Source organism: Nannospalax galili, unplaced genomic scaffold (assembly GCF_000622305.1).
Source record: "Nannospalax galili isolate Female #2095 unplaced genomic scaffold, S.galili_v1.0 scaffold1257, whole genome shotgun sequence".
NCBI lineage: Eukaryota > Metazoa > Chordata > Mammalia > Rodentia > Spalacidae > Nannospalax > Nannospalax galili.
This window is the reverse complement of record NW_008339002.1, coordinates 186,331-205,376: the sequence shown is the minus strand read 5'-3', so window position 1 is coordinate 205,376 and position 19,046 is coordinate 186,331. Positions and strand designations below refer to the sequence as shown.

Below are 19,046 nucleotides of genomic sequence, written 5' to 3'. Positions count from 1 at the left end.
CCTGACTCTCTCCTGCAAACCCCTTCCTGCCCCCCCCGCCCCCCCCGCCCCCAGCCTCAGCACGGGGGTGGGGAGGGCAGTTGAGCAGAAGGATGTAGAGTGGAAACCAGAAGGATGGGAGGGGGTGCTGGGAAGCGTAATGGAAGGAAAGAAATCCCTGTGAGCAAAGTGTGTGGGAGCCCTGGGGACCCTCCCCCTCCAAACCATCTTTTCATCATTCATCTCGTGCTAAAGGGTATTTTCTTTTGTTAGAAAAAATAATAAAAGGTTCCATTACCCCAGGTACCTAACCTATTGGGTTCACAATGGAAAGGCTGCCAGATGTTTGATAGGCTGCTAGGAGAGTGATAGAGAAAAAGCAGCCTCTGGCCCTGAAACATTGGGTCCCTATAAACCACCCGCCAGAGCGAACGGTGGTATCCGGCAGCAAGATGTATGCGCACAACTGGAAAGATGGTCTCACACGGAAGAAATTGAAAATATTTCTCAGTGAGAGTTAAGATACTGCATCTTGAAGGGGATATTGCAGTGAAAGGGTAAGTACAGACCTGGGTAATGACAGACAGACAGACAGACAGACAGACAGACAGCCAACAGGATACAAGATAAATGGTACATGGATACTGATGGGTCAAAGACAGGGAATAGATAAATAGATGACTCATGATAGATGGTGATAAAGATAGATGATGGATAGACAGATGATGGCTTGATGACAGAATGTGTGAGAGAGAAAAGGATAGAGAAAGAGGAGAGAGGACAAATACTGTGTGTTTGGTGCGAGGGCTCAGAACTCCTCTCCAGTATTCATTCTGATACATTAATAAGCACTTTTAACACCTTCAGTTCTTGGTTTCTGTGAAGGGGAAAGTACACAAATGAAAACTGTTCTTATCAGAACCTGAAAAATACCCAAAGTTGTTACGTATAAAATGTCAATTCTCCTCTTTCTGAAAATCAACCTAACAGAACATTATCATATTCAGAGCAGCTAGGACATTTATTAAAATATATTAAATCTCAAGTTTATAAATGAAAACACACCTTAATGGAGTTCTGAAAGCAAGCATTTGGATCGGTCTATTTTAGAGTATATATTTGTCTCTCTTTTACATTGGGAAAATTAATTGAGCTGTATTAGTCAAGATCTCAAGGCCTTTTTGCAGATTAAAAAGTCTTAACTTGGGGCTGGAGAAATGGCTCAGGGGTTAAGAACACTGAATGTTCTTGCAGAAGACCCAGATTTGAATCCCAACACACACGTGGCAGCTAACAACTGTCCATAACTCCAGTTCCATGGGATCCAACAGCCTCTTTTGTCCTCCACACCTTCTCCCCATGCTCATCAAGAAGTCAAGGGAGGAGTCAGTTACCCCCCCCAATCCAATCAGTTGACCTTAGCTACATGTGGGGGAGGGGCAAAGGATATATGCTGAGAACATCAAGAGGCACCTCTCTCACCATTTTGTGGGGCTGTTGGGAGGCCACAGGATCTGTATTTGAGTGTGGACTTTACAGAGCAACTATAAATGTGGTGTCATGAGCGCATTGCAACAATCAGGAAAAGAGCAGAGTCAATTATGGTACCAGAGTTTGGAAGCCAGGACACACACACACCACACACACAATCACACATGGTCACACATAAACACACACACACACACACACATATATACATACAGACAGACACACATATACACTGTTCCAGTTTATTTCTCCATTGCTGTGACAAAATACTTTGTCCAATATCAACTTGGTGAACATCTCCTGGGTCACAGTTCATCCCGGAGCCCAAAGTAGGAACTCAGTGCAGGAACCTGGAGGCAGGAGCTGAAGCACAGGCCATGGAGGAAGACTGCTTACTGGCCTGCTCCCCTAGCCCATGCCCAGTCTGCTTTCTTATACAATACTGAACAAATTTCCCAGGGGTAGTACCATCCACAGAGGCTGGGCCCTCCCATGTCACTCAAAAATCAAGAAAATCCCCCACAGACATGGCCACTGGCCAGTCCAGTGGAGGCAATTCCCCAACTGAGGCTCCTTCAACCCCAGTGTGTCAAGTTGACACTAAAGCTGTTCAGCACAATTAACCACTTATCAACTTGATATGCAAACACATCACTATTAAACCATAACCTTCCCAATTCTTATCCCTGAGATATGATGTTAACACTATCACAACACAAAGCAGTATGACCTTAAAAGTCCCTCAGTCCTTAAAAATTCAAACACTTAAAAGCCCATAATCTCTTTTAAACCAGTCTCTTAACTGTGGGCTCCTGTAAAATCCAAAACAAGTACTGTCTTCTTTCAAAGGGAAGAATCAAGCACACCTAAGCAAAATCTAAGTCCAGCAAAGTAGCTCAAGGCTGGACATCTGGGATTCACTCACCATCTTCTGGGCTCCAAAGGGTTTTGGCAGCTCCACTCCTCTGACTCTGCCATCCACAGCACACACAGCTCCTCTTGCAAACTCAGGCCAGCTCCATTCCATACCTGCTGCTGCCCCAGCTGACCAGAACCCACAGATTCTCAAGTCAAGATATCACATAAACAGCCCTGATAGTCTCTGCTTCCTTGTGAAGCTTCACAAGCCAGGCTTCCATCATCCACAACCTTTTCAGCATAAGTGCTCCAAGGACCACAGCAACAAACTCTAAGCACTCAATGACTTTTCCAGTGCAAAGTTCCAAAGGCTTCCACAATCCTCCCAAAAACAACTGGGCCAGGTCTGTCACAGCAAAACCCCGCTCCTGATACTAATTTCTGTTCCAGTTTGTTTTTCTATTCCTGTGACAAAATACTCTGACCAATACCAACTTGGGGGGAAAGGGGTTTATTTGTCTTACATCTCTTGGGTCACAGTTCATCAGGGAGCCCAAGGTAGGAACTCAGGGCAGGAACCTGGAGGCAGGAGCTGGAGCACAGGCCATCAAGGAACGCTGCTTACTGAATTGCTCCCCTGGTCCATGCTCAATCTGCTTTAAAAAATATTTTTTATTTATAATTTTTATTTTATGTGTATGAGTGTATTGCCTGCATATATATGAGTCCACCCGTGCCGTGCAATGCCTCAGAGGCCAGAAGAGGGCTTTGGATTCCCCTAGAACTGGAGTTAAGGACAGTTTGTAGCTGCCATGTGGGTGCTGGGAATCAAACCCAGGTCCCCTGAAAGAGAAGTCAGTGCTCTTAACCTCTGAGCCATCTCTCCAGACCCCTGGTCTGCTTTCTTATGCAATACAGAACAACTTTCCCTGGAGTGGTACCACCCACAATGGGCTGGGCCCTCCCACCTCACTCAAAACTGGAGTAAATACCCCACAGACATGGCCACAGGCCAGTCCAGTGGAGGAAATTCCCCAATTGAGGCTCCCTCCACCCAGGTGTGTCAAGTTGACAACTAAAGCTATCCAGCACAGACAGACAGACAGACAGACAGACACACACACACACACACACACAAACACACCCATATATATACATACAAACACACAGGTACATATATAAACACATAAATATACACATATATGAATATACACACACATATATATGCACATACATACATATATACACATTTGCACATACAGACATACATACATATACATGCACATACATACACACATACACATACATACACACAGATACACATACACACACACACACACACACACACACACACCATGGTGTTTCTCCTGGTCACAAAGAAAAACCACGTACAGATCACAGTAGATTCAGGAAGGCTCCTTGGGCCTGCTGAAAGGCTTTTAAGCCCTAATTCATGGATGTTTTCCCTGGACTGGGGATGTGGTAGGTTGTAGTCCTTCCTTCTTCAAGGAGCAGACTGCAGCCTGTTCAGCGTGCAGCAGAGATGTTACACTTCCCTGTGTACTTAGCTTGTAGCCGTGCACTGCAGGAACCTGAGCTTTAGTCAGAATCATTTTTTAACTTTGAAAAATCACCACTGGACTTTCTATTTCCCTGACTGTGAAGTGGGAGGGGTGGGTAGATGAACTCTATCCTGCTGGGGGAGCACGCTGCATCCCACAACCAAGGACGGCCCTCTGGCTCTTAACAAAGTAAATTTTTTAAAAATTGAAAAATTCTTTTTCTCCATCAAAAAGTCAAACCATTAAGGCAAAAAGCACAGAAGGACAAGATGGCACTGTGTCAATGAAGCAGGAAGGAAGGGAGGAACTGCAGCTCTCTAAACAGAGGTTGAACCTGGAGCCCACATGGATTCTCCAGGTGCTTCAGACCCGAGTCCCAGAGCCACACTCTATACTTGACTGAAAATATCTTTTCTTTTTCTTATTTTGAGACAGGTTACATTGTGTAGCCCTGGCTGGCCTGGACCTCGCTGTGTAGATCATGCTGACCTTGAGGATTAAAGGCATGTACCTCTCACTAAGTCTTGAAAATATCATTTCAAAATAGCTATTTTAAAGCTATCAAATAATGTTTATATAATTTTACTAAGCAAACATGTAAATTCTAAATAAAATATATGGCAGAATAAATTTTAGAGTAGAAAATGGCACATACAAAATAATCCATTTACCGTACTAATTGCCAATGTGAATTTTAACACAAATAAGGGCAATGGTCATGGAATATTTCTTTCATTCAATTTTTTTTCCTGAATTTTTAATTTGTAGCAGTAACAAAGGACAGGAGCCACCAATCAGCTCATCCAGAAAGTTCGAACATTCATAGACACTCATTTGGTTGTCAGGACAGCAACTTGAGGTAAAGTGCTTTGATTTTTCAAAGACTTAATCTACTATTTCTAATTTTGAATGTGAGGTCAGAGTGTTATACCATGGAGACCAGAAGTGGGCATCAGATCCTTTGGAGATGGAGTTCCAGGTGGTTGTGAGCTACCTGATGTGGGTGCTAGGAACCAACCCAGGTTCTCTGCAAGAACAGTGATGATCTTAACTGTGAGCCGTCTCCCCATTCCCAGTGCTCTGATTTTTATTAGTCCTCGTTTAGAAAAATATAACTTGGAGTAAAGAGAGATAAGCAAGATATTATGGCACTAAATTGTTAAGTAATATATTCAGGATTTTGAACTCGTAGGAAGGTTTGGCTTTAGAGACTATGTCTTCCTGTTTTATTTTTATTCTATAAATATTCTATAAATATTCATTGTGGTCCATGCAATCATCAAGAGGGCAGCGACAAAACCATAAAACAAGGAAGAGAGAAAGACAAAACAAAACACAAAGCCAGAGCCAGACTCTTGTCTCATACTTACTAGAAAATGAAAGCATCAGAAAAACAGATAAATCAGACACAGTGATAGTGTTCATAGGGTAAGTGTGGTGTATTAAGAAACTGAGTGACAGAGACAGGGAGGGCAATTTTTACATAATGTCAAAATAATGTTTCTATGTATATATGTTTATAAAGGTAAGAATGATCTTCCTGGTTACATTCTTACATACTAATAACATATCCACCAAATTTTCTTGTGTATATCTGGCCTTCCTTGGTTTATGTCTTTTGAAAAATAAATCTTAATTTCCCTATAATTAAGTACCTGCCCCAGCTCCTCCCAATAGTCTAAATGCAGGGTAAACACGCGTGTATAAGTATCTGAATTACTGTTTTGTGTGCTGCATTCTTTAATGACAAAATTAATTTGCCCCAACATATTCTTATTACTATTTTAAATATGGTCTCATCTTAAAACATTACAGATTTAAAAGGAATCTCCCTTCCTTCCCACAGAAAGGCTTCCATGGTAGTGACTAAATTTTCCCTCACGTAATAGAGTCTTAAAAGAAGGACAAAGGGGAAAAATGTCTTCCCGGCTCCCTCAGGTCCTGTGGATGAACTGAGAAGAAAAACACTTAGAATTTGACCAAGAGAAGGGACCTTGCATCTAATTCTGACCAAGAGTGGGGCTGTCTTGGCTTAATGGAGGAAATGGAGAAGCTAAATCCTCAATGCGTATTTTCATTGAGAAATTCAGAGTGTAGCTAGGATCCCTTCTCTCCTGAGAAGCACTTTCCACAGACCCCACTTCCTCCTAACAGCAAGGCAAACACAGTGCAAAGAAGTCTCTTTCCACCAAGGGCAAAGTGCTGCCCCCAGTGCTCCACACTAGGGAAATCTCATCCTAGGAGGGAAGGTTTGACTGAATAAGCAGGCAACTCTCCAGGTAGAGGGCTGGCCTCAGGTAGAGGGCTGGCCTCAGGTAGAGGGCTGGCCTTGGGTGTTGTTTTGCTGTTTCTGTAAAAAGGCTGAGATAGGAAATATGCGTTTTCCTATCAATCCCACATGTGCCTCAGATATTCATATATAGAAAGCTTTCTGAGGTAAAACTCTATGTGTCAAAAATAATTCTATAAATCATTTCTGGCACTAGTCAGGCACATCTGAGTGACTGAATTTTTATGATTTTTATCATCTTTTCTTAACATATTTTTTTCTTTCTGAGCAATACGATGTTTATGATCAGTGGCGAAAACGCTCTGTGTATTATGAAGTACCTTCACAGGAAGCCTACGTAGAACTACAATGGTTTGTTGCCTTATAAAACTGAAGCAGACTTGGCAGAGCTGAGATGCCTGTCTATCTACTCTACATGGTCACAGCATTTTACAACAGATATTAACATGCTCAGTCCCACAGAACACAAAATATTGCATATAGAATATCTTTCTTTTGAAGATGCATTTAAAGGCAACATGAATTGGGATCCAAATTAGAATTCTAATGCTAAAACGTAGAAGGAAAACTTGGAAGTTTTTCCTGAGAAGAAAATATTTCAACCAGCTGGAACCCCAGTGAGTCTCTTTATTACCCTAGCATCTCTTTATAACCGGACAGGACACCAGTGACCTGCAATGAGTTTTAATCAGAAAAACCTGTTTTCTGACCTCCCATTGTCTCAAAGAGGGAAAGCTGGAGTGTCCCTGGAGCTTGCTCCCAGCAGGAGCATGTCAGCACTTTAAGATTTGGCAAGCACAATACTTTGGCTCTGTTACAACCCTTAAAGACACCACTGTAGTACTATCATCAGGTTGAATTTTTAATTTTTTGAATCGTTTTGGGGGATTATTTTTTGATTCATTTGTGGATATTTCTCTGTTGATTTTTTTTCCTCCCTGCTTAAAAATCTTTCACATTTGAACATTTAGAGCATCTTTCAGGATGTCTTGTTTTAGGCAATAATTTTGAGGGGAAAATAGAAGAAGCCATCTATTAGAGATGTGGGCGGGAGTCAAGAGCGCTGTTCCCAATCACTAGTAATCAACCAAGCTGATGTTTTCCTTAACATTTTCTGGCTATTTTTTCTTTCTTTTTCACATCCATTAAACTGGGCTCTTGGCATAGCTAATCGTTTTCAGTGAAAGCTGATTCATTTCATGAAGGAAAGCCACCAGCACCGTCGGCAACCCCTGCGGGCGCTGTCACTGCAGGGTGAACGTGTCCAAGAGGCATTCTAACTGATGTTCGGTGGCATTTTGACCAACAGTCCTCAAGTCTCCACTCTAGAATCTAAAAGCTTAATAAATTTCCAAAAATTCTTCAAGAGGCCTGTAGACCCAGAAGCAGTGGGGTGCCACCCAGGACGGTGGGGACAGACGGGGGGCAAGGGCTGAGCGATGCCTGTGAATGCTGGGGATTGGAAAGGCGGACGGAAGCTGTGGCGGTGGCCAGCAAAGGAGAGGTCAGCTCCTCATCCAGAAGTGTGAGCTAGGGCAGGGAAGGAGGAGCAGTTGCAGGTACAAGATCTGAAGAAAGGCCCAAAGAAGTCTTCATTTGCGGCCTTTAAGAAACAAGACCCGAGAGGGTAATGTGCTCCGTTTGTTCAACTGTTCAGACCCGACTCCGGGGTTTAGTTGTGTTATTTTTGATTTTCATTACAATATACGCAAAGGCGCGAATGTGAATGCCTCTCGTCCTCCGGTGGGCGGTCTTACTCCTGGGCTTCGCCACTCCCACTCGAGAGCCAAGAGCCTTCATGCTTGGGGGTGTTTCTGCACGTGGGGGAGGGGGCGCCCCTGAAAGCTGGAGCTGGATCTCAGGTCTCCCCACCCTACCAGGCAGGAGGCCACAGCTGAGCCGCCCGGCTCACCCCTCCCCTAAGCTCAGAGCTCATTAACAGGTGGATTCGCACCCTGGGAGTCTGAAATCCGGCCTGCCTCCATAGAAACAAATCCTTCAGATACACAACACCATCTGGGCGGCCTCTGGGCGGGCCTCGGATGCGCCCTGCGGTCATCAGCGCCACCCGGAGCCCGGACACCCACGGGACGCGCCACGGTTCTGGAGGAGCCCACACCCACTTGTGCACCCTACAGCACCGGTCCTGCCCAGCAGGATGCCAGACAGTCATCCACCCCCACCCCATGCTAAGGTCCTTGGGCTGCTTCTCCCGAGCCTGTTAGACTGGCGCAGCGCCCGCCATGCAGAACGTCGGCAAACCTGGGTCCTTCCGGCTCTGGAAGGGGTCACCTAAGGTTCTGGGCTTTCCAAGGACTCCCAGACTCCTTCTGAGAGTCTCCCAGTTCCGCGTGGCTGTCCCTGGAAGGTGCTGAGGCCCAGCCCGAAGACCCCACCCGGGCACGCAGCCTTACCTGTTGGCCGCCAGCCGGGACGCGATGTATCCGCCGGGAATCTGCGTGATAATGTAACCCCAGAAGAAAGACCCGTGGATCATCCCCACGGTTTCCGGGTCCCAGTTGAACTTGGCTTTCTATAGAAGCACAAAGAAAAGAGCGGGTGGGGTGGGAAGAGAGAGTCAGTGCCTAGCGCAGAAGACTCGCGCGGTTTGTGCCCCAGAGACCCTTCGACACGCAGGGCATCGCTGCAGCACAAGGGTCGGGGGCTTCATTTTCGTTCCCTAACAAATTTGCCTCTGAAAAGCGGGACTCAACAAAAAAGTGTGAGTCACAGTGAGTCTGTGTTCCGGTCCTGGAGATGGAAACTCCTCCGTCGGAGGAGAAATCTTTAGGGGCCCAGCTCTGGGAGTTCAGACTCCCCAAAGGGTCAAACTCCATTTGGCAGGCTAGGCCCGTGAGATCGCTGTAATGGGGCAACTCCCGGAATGGAGTCCAACCCCCCAAAACCTGCTCTAGGGGAAAGCCGGGGGCAGGGGACCTTGAAAGAGTTAGAGGGGGATTCTCCCCTAAATCAGGTGCGCAGGGTAGAATAGGTTTGGGGGCAGTCACCCGATGAGTTTGGGGGCCTTAGGTGGAAGGACAGAGTGAGACTTGTGTGACGGTCCAGGCCACCCTGGGCCCAAGCACCAAGTCTCTAAAGAAACTGGGACCAAATGTCTGGGTAGTTGCTGCAAAGGAGAACCGTTTCCAGGGAATTGGAAGCTCCATTTTCCTCTCTTTGAATAAAACGTTTCCAGGGAATCGGAAGCCCCATTTCCCTCTCTTTGAATAAAATTTTGACACCAATCACATTTTGTGGGGTCTCCAGGGACGCTAAAGCTGCTCACCAGAGCTTTCCAAATTCGCTACTAAACCTTTCTCAGCTGGTTTTCTAAGGATCTCTGTGACCTTCATCTCGTGACCTTCAGCCGGCCCTAGCCCTCCGCTTTACAGCTGGGCGTGCACCCTGAGACTTGCACCCTGCACTCCTGGGAACCCCTGATCCCGCGGGCCGCTGTTCTCTCTCTTTCTGTGCCGCGCACCTTACAAAAGTCCGCTCTGCCAAACCCGATGTGCACCTGCTACTTTGATTGCTAGGTTCGGGTTTTGTTTTATTTTGATTATTAAATATGTTTGGATCGGATCTGGACGAAGTCGGGGGAACAGTATAATGTTTTCCCCTCTCCAAGCAAAAGGGAAATATTTCTTTAGAGATTTAGCATTGTCAGCGGCCAACTTCCCGCAAATCTTAGGAGCTGGAAGGTGTTTTCCACCTAGCAGATGGGGAAGGGAGGCAGAGAGAAAAGGAAAGCACACTGCAATGGTCCTTTCTAGAATGGTGGGGCGGGGTGAGGGGTGCCGCTTGGACCGCACCCGCGCCTTCCTCTTTCACTAGGGAAGCCGGGCTCAGACAGGTGAGCGGCTGCACAGGCCGCAGGGACGGCGGGCGGAGGGAGTCCCATCCCGGGAGCGGCCGGTGCCCACCTCCTTGATGACTTTACCCCCACGGTGGATGGTGCTGTTGTTGACCATGTCCACGATGGCCACGCCCAGGTTGCAGCGGATGCCGAAGGAGATGCAGAAGCCCAGGCCGCTCATGATGGCTATGATGTAGCGGCGCGGCAGGCCGAAGCAGGTGCAATCACACAGCGGCGCCTTCTTCTCCGGCACCTGCAGCGGCTTCCCATCCTCGGTCAGCTCGATGGTCTCCCCGGTGTCCTGCTTCTTCTCCAACACCCTGCGCAGCAGAGTGGGGGGCAAGGACGCCGAGGGTTAGGCGTCCCATGGTTGGGGACAAAGACTCTCCAAACCCATGCGTTCGGTCTCAGGTACCCAGTTGGCCTAGGCTGGGAGACGCCGGCCTGCTCCCTCCCTGAGTAGTTAAGGTGGGGCCACCCCGGCTTAGGGCCTCTAAGGTTCCAGCCGCTCCCTGGGCCGCGGGCGGCTGTGCTTTAATTCTCCCTCGGGCCTGACACAGTGTGTATTCATACCCTCAGGCCGGAGTCCACTGCGGCCCACCCTTCAGCGTCGCAAGGCACGCAGAGGCCACTTGCACCTAACTTTCGGGTTCTTAGGGGTGGTGGGACCCGGGAAGGACCCAAACGCCCCAGTAGGGCCCCATCCCGGTTCCTGGGTGTCTCGCTTCCCACCAAATCCAGCCTTTCCAGCCACCAAGCTTCCCACAGACTAACTGGGTTGACACAACTCCTCCTTGCTCCACGCTCAGTGCTCCCTCCCCACCCAGCTGCCGACTGACCCGCCGTCAAGCCCTCACCCCACCAGGGAACAAGGCCTCTCTGAGTCTGAAGCCACACGGAGAGCTGAGAAAGCAGATCCCACAGAACACTCCTTTTCCAGTCCTCCTGACCCCGTGTCGGTTGAGTCTCTCTCTCTCTCTCCCTCTCTCTCTCTCTCTCTGTCTCTCTCTCTCTCTGTCTCTCTCTCTCTCTCTCTCTCTCTCTCTCTCTCTCTCTCTCTCTCGTTTTGTCTTTTCACTTCACCACTTCAGTTAGAAACAAAGACTCCGCGGCATATGGCAGACACCTAAGATTCCTACAGCTACAATATGAATAATTAATTATTCACAATCTTGCCGTCATTACTACCCCTGTTGAAAACACTGAAAAATAACTGGCACGTTTCCAAAGACGTAAAATGAGACTCCCAAATTTACAAAGGCGCCACCACACCAACTTCTGTAAGATGTTTCATACCAGGGAGAAAGATCTTATTTTTAAAAATGAAATAGTATTTCACAGGATTTGGCGGCTCTGAATCAATTCCTTTTGATCTTTGATCCTGGGGAAGGGGGTGCGGTTGGAATATTGGAATGGAGGTGCTAAAAGAGCTGTTCTAGGACCTAACATATTTTTATAAAAAACAACGTTGACGGCAACAGCTCTGTTTCTCATTGAGAATGATATTTTCCACATTTAAAATGAGTCTTCACTTACAATTTACAAATCTTTCCCCAAACCATCTTGTAATCGTTTTTTAATCTTGTGCCACTATAGAAGATGTTCTGGTTTCAGACACAAGTAAAGCATGTGAGATTTTAAACACCAATTCCAAGCATATATAACTTCGAGTGATGCTGCCAAGAAATTGGAGGCTGTCTACCAAATTCTATAAAATTTCACCCGCAGAACAGAATAGGCCATCAAGGTCTCTGCAGCTAGGCTGGGTGATTGTGCAGCCCTAAATGCAATCCCACTAGTAGAAAGCATTGCAATATATTTTTCCTGCAAGAAAAAATTTAACAATTTGATTTTTTTTTTTTGGCATTGACTTTATGTACCGACATTTATAAAGTTGAACTCTGCACAGGAGTTTCCCTGGTCTCCAGCAGGCCTTTCCCAGGGAGCTGCAGGACTGCAGGGTGCTTTGCCGCAGCAGCTACTGCGGCAGAGGTGCATGATGGTACCTACACGAAGCCCACCGGAACAGGAGAGATTAGGTAGGGCAGCGCATTGGTCACCTTGTTTACATCTCTTAGGATTCAACTTCAGAGAAATGAAAATTAGTGCTCTTTGAATTGATCTTCCTATTGTCTCTGCTGTATCATTGATTTGGATTGTATCATTAACCAAAAAAAAAGTGTTCACAGGAGATATAACACGCCTGACAGGGTGAATTTGTATACAGTACAAGGATATTAAAAATTATTTCTAGTACTTTCAAAGTGATTCTGCAGTTCTGTGAGCACTGTGACATTTCCCACGCAAGATCTAGAAGAGGCAACAGATAGAAATGCTTGCACCATGTTTCAGGTTCAAGAGAGAAACGACCTCAATGATCAATTATTGATATGTTTTGGTCCCCTTTCATTCAACATGGAAGGAAGTTCCCAGGGGAGGGTCCCTACTACAGCTTTTTTTTTTTTTTTTCAGAAATCTAATTTTTTGGCATTAGTCTTTGGAATTTTACTTCTTAAAGGGTTAGCTTTTGTTTTTCATTTATCTGGAACAAAGGAATTCAATTTGAGGAATTTGGAAGAGGACTGCAGAAAGAAAAGCTCTTTGAACAGGTGTAGATCATTTCCGATGGCAAAGGAGAATTAAGGTCTGGGTAGGAAGGCATGTGGACCTCCAGGTGCCCCGACAGAATTCTCAGTGACCCACACAAAACAGAAAGGCACCTTTAGGGCGGCATTCCTGCACCCACAAGCAGGTTCCCTGGCAGCCACTAGCCACCAAAAAGCTTCCCAGCCCTGCTGCAACCTCTAAAGCGACCTAGGTTTGCAGAAACAGCTCTGCGGAGTCTGCCCAGGTAAGCCTGGGTTTCTTACCTGTAGATCTGTCCGAGGGATTTTCCAGCAAAATTCTTTATCCCCTCTTTTCCCGGAGCCAAAATCCTTTGTTTCACCGACTCCATTCTCGTTAAGACTGGTGTCTGGTGTCGCCAGATTTAGTTGTGATGGCTAGGAAAGGCAAAGTCTGCGCATAGTCTCAATCCTTTAAGGTAGTTGTAGGGCTTTTTCCTGCTCTGCCAATGGTAGTGGTGAGTCTTCCAGCAGGGCTGTGAGTGGGAGAGGGGAGGGAGAGCCTACAACGGAACAGCTGCCTGCAGCCCACGGGTGTCCTCATAGGAGAGTTGGTAGACACAGTCACAAAGTCTCATTGGAAGGGGAGGATCCGGCGGCCGAGGGCGCGCGCACTGCCGTGGTATTTGGGCGGGTGTTCCTGCTCTGGATCAACGCGAATTCCCGGTTTTTAAGGTTTATTGCAATAAAATCTACTGGTTTTTAATCAGAGGGACCGGAAATGTCATCGAGCCCTTGTGTCAGGGCAAAATCAAAAGACACTACTTTCTAAAACGATGCCTTTGCTGATGGAGCTCAGCGTTTGCAAAACTCATGGGACCTTCCCAGGCCTCAGGTGAGCGAGCTACGCTGCTGTTTAGTCCCCGGCCTTCCCCAGTGTCCTCCCTTCGCCCGGCGGGCGTCTGCTCTGCGGCAGAGTCCAATAAAGACGGAGAAGGTTAGCTGCTTTCCGAGGACCCGAGCGGATGACAGGCGCACGACTGGCACCTGGGCAGTGTCCGGGGAGTTTCCGGGAAGGCCGACCGCACCCGTCCACACTCGCTCGCGAGGCAGAACGTTTCAGCACCGCGGACAGAGGACGCCCCGGCTCCCTCCGAGGCTGCCTCGGGCTGCCCAGCCTGCCAACTTCCGAGGGGGAGCTGGGCGAATCGCCCTGACCGAGGACCTTTCCAGAGCTCTTCAGGAACGGATGCTATGGAAACCAAGTGGGAAGATGTCATTGTCTGCAGAGTTTGCGGGAGGAAGCCTGCATTTGGCTGTACGAGGGAGGAGGGCATGATTAAACATTGATAAGATACTCCTCCTGGCCTGGATTGCCCAGCCTGCTGCAACCAGCTCTGACAGGGGAAGGAGCTTGTAGCTTCTTGCACTTAAGTGCACTCTAGACACATAGGCTCCCTCAAATATTAAGTATATGCGTGTGGGATGCATAATAAGATTGATCCTGGGTTTGCTTCCACCCCCAAGGAGAGTAAGAAGGGGCATAAGGCTTTGGAAATGGAGACAAAGAGGTGGGAGACAGAGAGTGAGGAAATCCAGAGAGGAAAAGACGCTGAGGCCTTAGAGCATCTGCTAAATAAAAATCAGGCAGTTGCATATGAATTCCCAGAAATCACAAGCTTCTTTTCACAACATACAATGCACTGCTAAAATATCAATATATACAGGTGAAATTTGTAGCCAAACCTTGTGTTTGTCAACAATTATAACTGACGTTTAAAAGACATTTCAAGATATTTATATTCCATTTAAACTCTATTTTTCCTTTGTGTCACTTTCTCCTGAGGCAGATGTCTTGGAGACACGGTCATACAAGATTTTCAGCCTTGCATGTGGAAGTATAGTGTCAGGTCAGTGAGTCTATTTCATTTAGCAAAACAATGAAACTGCTAAATTAATATGAATTATTAATGTCTTTCACATGAATCACAATCCTCTTAGATGTAATTCAAGCAAATGCTTATAAAACAGATTGGCCTTGAGCTACAGTCCCAAGGTCAAACCTTGGGTGTTATTTAAGCCAACAGGGGGAGCAGGTTTTCCTTTGTGACTATAGGGACATCTTGGAAGTATAGCTCTAAATGCAGAATCATAGAACATGCCCTCAATAGCTCAAATGATATGTTGGAAGTATAGAGCTGAAAAGAATCACAAATAGCTAACCCCTCCCTGACTGTTAAATTCAATACCTGTGAAATTAAATTTCATCAGGAAGTATGATTTTAAATGAGTGCTGGAGACAACTTTCTCTTATTTTGGTTTTAACATGCTTTATATGAATATATATTAGATTGAATATATATATATACTTAATAGGCTGTGAGGGCCATTCTTTAAAAAGTATGTCTAGAAGATCACAGAATGCTACCTACTCTCATAGGATGTTAAGTATGAAGAAAAACTCTCATTAAATTGTCTCATTGCAAGCAAAACTTTCAAGCTCCTCGGGACTTGCTTCATTCAGACACTTTTTAAAATATCAGTTCTACAAATCTTTATTTACTGAAGTCATTAAATTTAATTCATTTAGAAGTGGCTATGATTTTTAAATCCTGGAAATGTATGCAAAATGGTGGTAGTTATATTAAATATCCATGGAGCTGAGATGGTGATACAAAAATGATTCTCTCTGGGCATGGTGGCACACGCCTTTAATCCCAGCACTCAGGAGGCAGAGGCAGACGGATCCCTGTGAGTTCAAGGCCAGCCTGGTCTACACAGTGAGTTCCAGGACAGCTGGGGCTACAGGGAGACCCTGTCTCAAAAAGACCAAAAAAAAAAAAAAAAAAGATTCTCCTTGATACTTATTCTTATGTTCCACTGGAATTGAGTAGAAATCTAAGCCACCCCAAACCAAGATGGCCACATCTCACTGTATGTGTGTATATGCACCAAGCAATAGCAATTCAGCAAATCTGGCTTAAAATACTGTTTCTAGAATAACTGCTTTAAACTGATTGGAAAATGTGATCTGCCTTCTTCTCTTTCTCTTGGTAACAGACTGAGTGTCTGAATCAGGACAAGAGCTAATATTGATCTATTCATTCTAAAAATATCCACTGAGAGCCAAGAATTGCACGAGGCCTGAAAATGGCCCCTGAAAGATCTCACCAGACATATGGCAGATAGACATATAAACATCATTGGAAATACTTAGGGCTAAATTCAGACAAGATGGATAGCCCAGTCCGCATGTGAAAATGTACAGGAAATATTGCAGGAGGCTTTCTTGTCTGTCTTGATATTTTTAAAGAAAAAGTAGAACTAGAAAATGATGGGTGGGGTTGGGCAGAGAGGGCTGGTGATACCGAAGAGCATCCAGGCCAGTTGGGATGCAGCTGGGATGTGTTTAAAGGAAAAGCATAAGAGGAAATACAATACCTAGATAGTTCTACCCATTGCCGCTGGCCCACTGGAGGGGCCTGACTGGTGCCATCTGGGTTTTGGTTGCATAACTTCCCTACTCCCACCCTAAGAGACAGTGAACGACTATTTACAAACCCCAAGCACTGAACATAGACCTTTCTGGCCCTAGTGAATTCATCAGGCTTGTCCTTTGAAACCCTTGTTTTCTGTGGGCATTCTTCGTGCACACATGGCTATCTACTTTTACTCCCCGTCTTCATTTCATTTCTTCATTTGCCTTTCCTTCTGACGACATGGCCACTCTTCCTAACAGGGCTTCATTCATATAACTTGTGAGCATAACAGATTGCAGTTCATGAATCGTTCCCACTCAGATGACCTCATTCATTCCTCACAATTCTCTGAACTAAGATCATTTTATTTCCCTTTTGTGGAGGTGGAGAATGAGATTTATAAATTGCACGAAGCCAAGTACTTGATAATGAGGATTGGGAAGCAGTGGGTTGGAGTGCTTTCTCACCATTAGAGATCCTGATAAAACAGAGAACTGATTCTTTAGGTCTGGCGTGGAGTCCCAGATGACACACCCTCTCCCAATTCCCAAGACAGCTGGCTCCTTGGATCACAGTTGGAATACCAGCAACTTAGAGACCTGAGATCAGCTGGCTGGGGGCTGGGTTCAATTGTGTGTGCCTGCACCTTTGTGACAGACTCAATCACTTAACTTTAAGAAACTCCAGTTTCTGTATTGGTACAGAAGAGGGCTGGCTGTGGGTGATGTCTGACCTTCCCTCCCTTCGTAAACTCCCTTCACTTTCCTTATTCACAGACGTATACTGTTTTCTTCTTACCTCAGTGCTAAGGTGTTTCAATATTTAAGCTTGATGGTTAATAATAAAATGGAGTAAAGGCCCCAAATCCATTTTTTAAAAGCCTTCTTTTTTTGAAATTCTGTCTTCTTATACAGACTTACTGCTTCTTTGCGAGTAGACGGGAGTTTTATATACAATTGCTCAAGTAACTGTGTGCATAAATGTCTTGATATATACAGGTGGTATTACCCACAGCATCTAAACTAGTTTCCATTCTTTTATGTCCCAGGGTGAGGAAATAGTTTGAAGAATATTTAAACTTCTTGCAAATGTTGCCCTCTGGTGGAAGGATATGTTAATACTTCAGAAGCAGTTGTCCCTAAGATGTCAACTCCTGCTTCCTTTCTCTTTACCTTTGCTCTTTGCTGTTTTGGTGTTTGTTAAAATCAAATCTGCACCTAAAAATAGTCTCTCCTGTGGGCAACACATTTGCAATTGCCAGACAGAGTACTAAATAACTTAGAAACAAGTAGATTGCTTGAGAAGTCCTTCACTGTGCTGAGATTTAGAAATGCCATATAACCACACAGGGGAGCAATTTAAAATGTGCTATCCCAAGAGATTAAGCCATGGTCAAAATGTCAGTTATGGTCCTTCCCTGTGACTATAAACATGTGTATGTATGTATATTACAGGTATCATACTTAATGTCACACTTAAATCATTCCTAGGATACTGTATGGAAAATTTAATTTTTAAAAAATATGTCAAAATTACTGAATCTCGCAGTATCTTGAATAGAACATTTTGTTGATTGTTTTCACAAACATTCATCCAATAGACGTTTGCTTCTGCTGTGGCTCTGGCCCCGTGCTGGGTCATGGTAAACCAGTCAATTCAGCGATAAAAGCATAACGTGTGCATTCCTAGAGAGAAAAGCGGTTTTCCGGGCTTTTTGATAGTATAGCTTTATTTGCCTTTGAACTCCTAAGTAAATGTTCACTGTAATAATCACATGTGTCTTCCAGGTGGAGGCCAAGTAAGCTCCAGGATTCATCCCGACATTTTTCTTTCCAGGGTTTTCCCGTGGACAGTTTTCAGTTCAGCTTTATTTGATTTGACTTTGCAGGTCTTATCCTTGGGGACTTCGCTAAGAAATTATCATCACACAACTTCTTGAGAGCAAGAACTAGAGGAAATAATTCAGTTTGGGTTCCGTGTGCCGGACCTAATACTGTATGCTGTTGTATTTAGTGGCCCAATATTAAATCTCTTTTGATTTCTCTATTATCTGCCGGGGTAAAAATTTGTAAGTGGGAAGTTTTAAATAAACGTATTCTTGGGGCCAGAGAGACAGCTCAGCAGTTAACAGTACTTGCTGCTCTTGCAGAGAACCTGAGTTCAGTTCCCAGCACCCAAGATAGGCGGCTCACAATCACCTGTAACTCCAGTTCCTAGGGGATCCAACACTCACTTCTGGTCTCCAAAACACATGCACATGTGAATACACACACAATCACATGTACATACATATAAATGAAAAAAAACCAAAACTTAAAAACATAAACATTTGTGCTGGATAGCTTCAGTTGTCAACTTTAAAACCTGGAGAGAGGGAACCTTAATTGTGGAATTTTCTCCATTGGACTGGACTGTGGCCATGTCTGTGGGGGATTTCCTTGATTGCTGAGTGATGTGGGAAGGTCCAGCCCACTGTGTGTGGTGCCACCCCTGGGAAGATGGGCCTGTGTTGGATAAGAAAGCAGGTTGAGCAGGGGCCAGGGGAGCAAGCCAGTAAGCAGTGTTCCTCCGTGGCCTGTGCTCCAGCTCCTGCCTCCAGGTTCCTGCCCTGAGTTCCTACCTTGGGCTCCCTGATGAACTGTGACCCCGGAGTTGTAAGATAAATAAACTATTTCCTCCCCATGTTGGTTTTGGTCAATGTTTTTAATCACAACAATAGAAGTTAACTAACATTCTTGCCTTAACTATATATTTTGCCAATCAAAAAAAATACATATATATAGATGATAGATTAGATAGATAGATAGATAGATAGATAGATAGATAGATAGATAGGCTGGGGAGATGGCTCAGAGATTAAGAGCACTGGCTGTTCTTGTAGAGAACACAGGTTCAGTTCCTAACACCTAGATAGCAGCTAACAACCATCCGTAATATCAGTTCCAGGAGATCCAGCACCCTCTTGTAGCC

General features: G+C 45.4%; 1 protein-coding gene across 1 annotated transcript in view; it reads right to left on the bottom strand.

The window, feature by feature from the left end:
* LOC103734672 (vesicular glutamate transporter 2) overlaps positions 1-13,555 on the bottom strand; it is a gene marked incomplete at its 3' end in the record, with an annotated part of 31,309 nt that extends 17,754 nt beyond the window's left edge. The window contains exons 1-3 of the mRNA XM_008833704.1: positions 12,904-13,555; positions 10,101-10,353; positions 8,592-8,710 (exon numbers count right to left, since the gene is read on the bottom strand). Coding sequence (XP_008831926.1) covers positions 8,592-8,710; positions 10,101-10,353; positions 12,904-12,989 — 458 coding nt within the window. The remainder of the gene's footprint in view (positions 1-8,591; positions 8,711-10,100; positions 10,354-12,903) is intronic.
* Between the last annotated feature and the right edge of the window lie 5,491 nt (positions 13,556-19,046).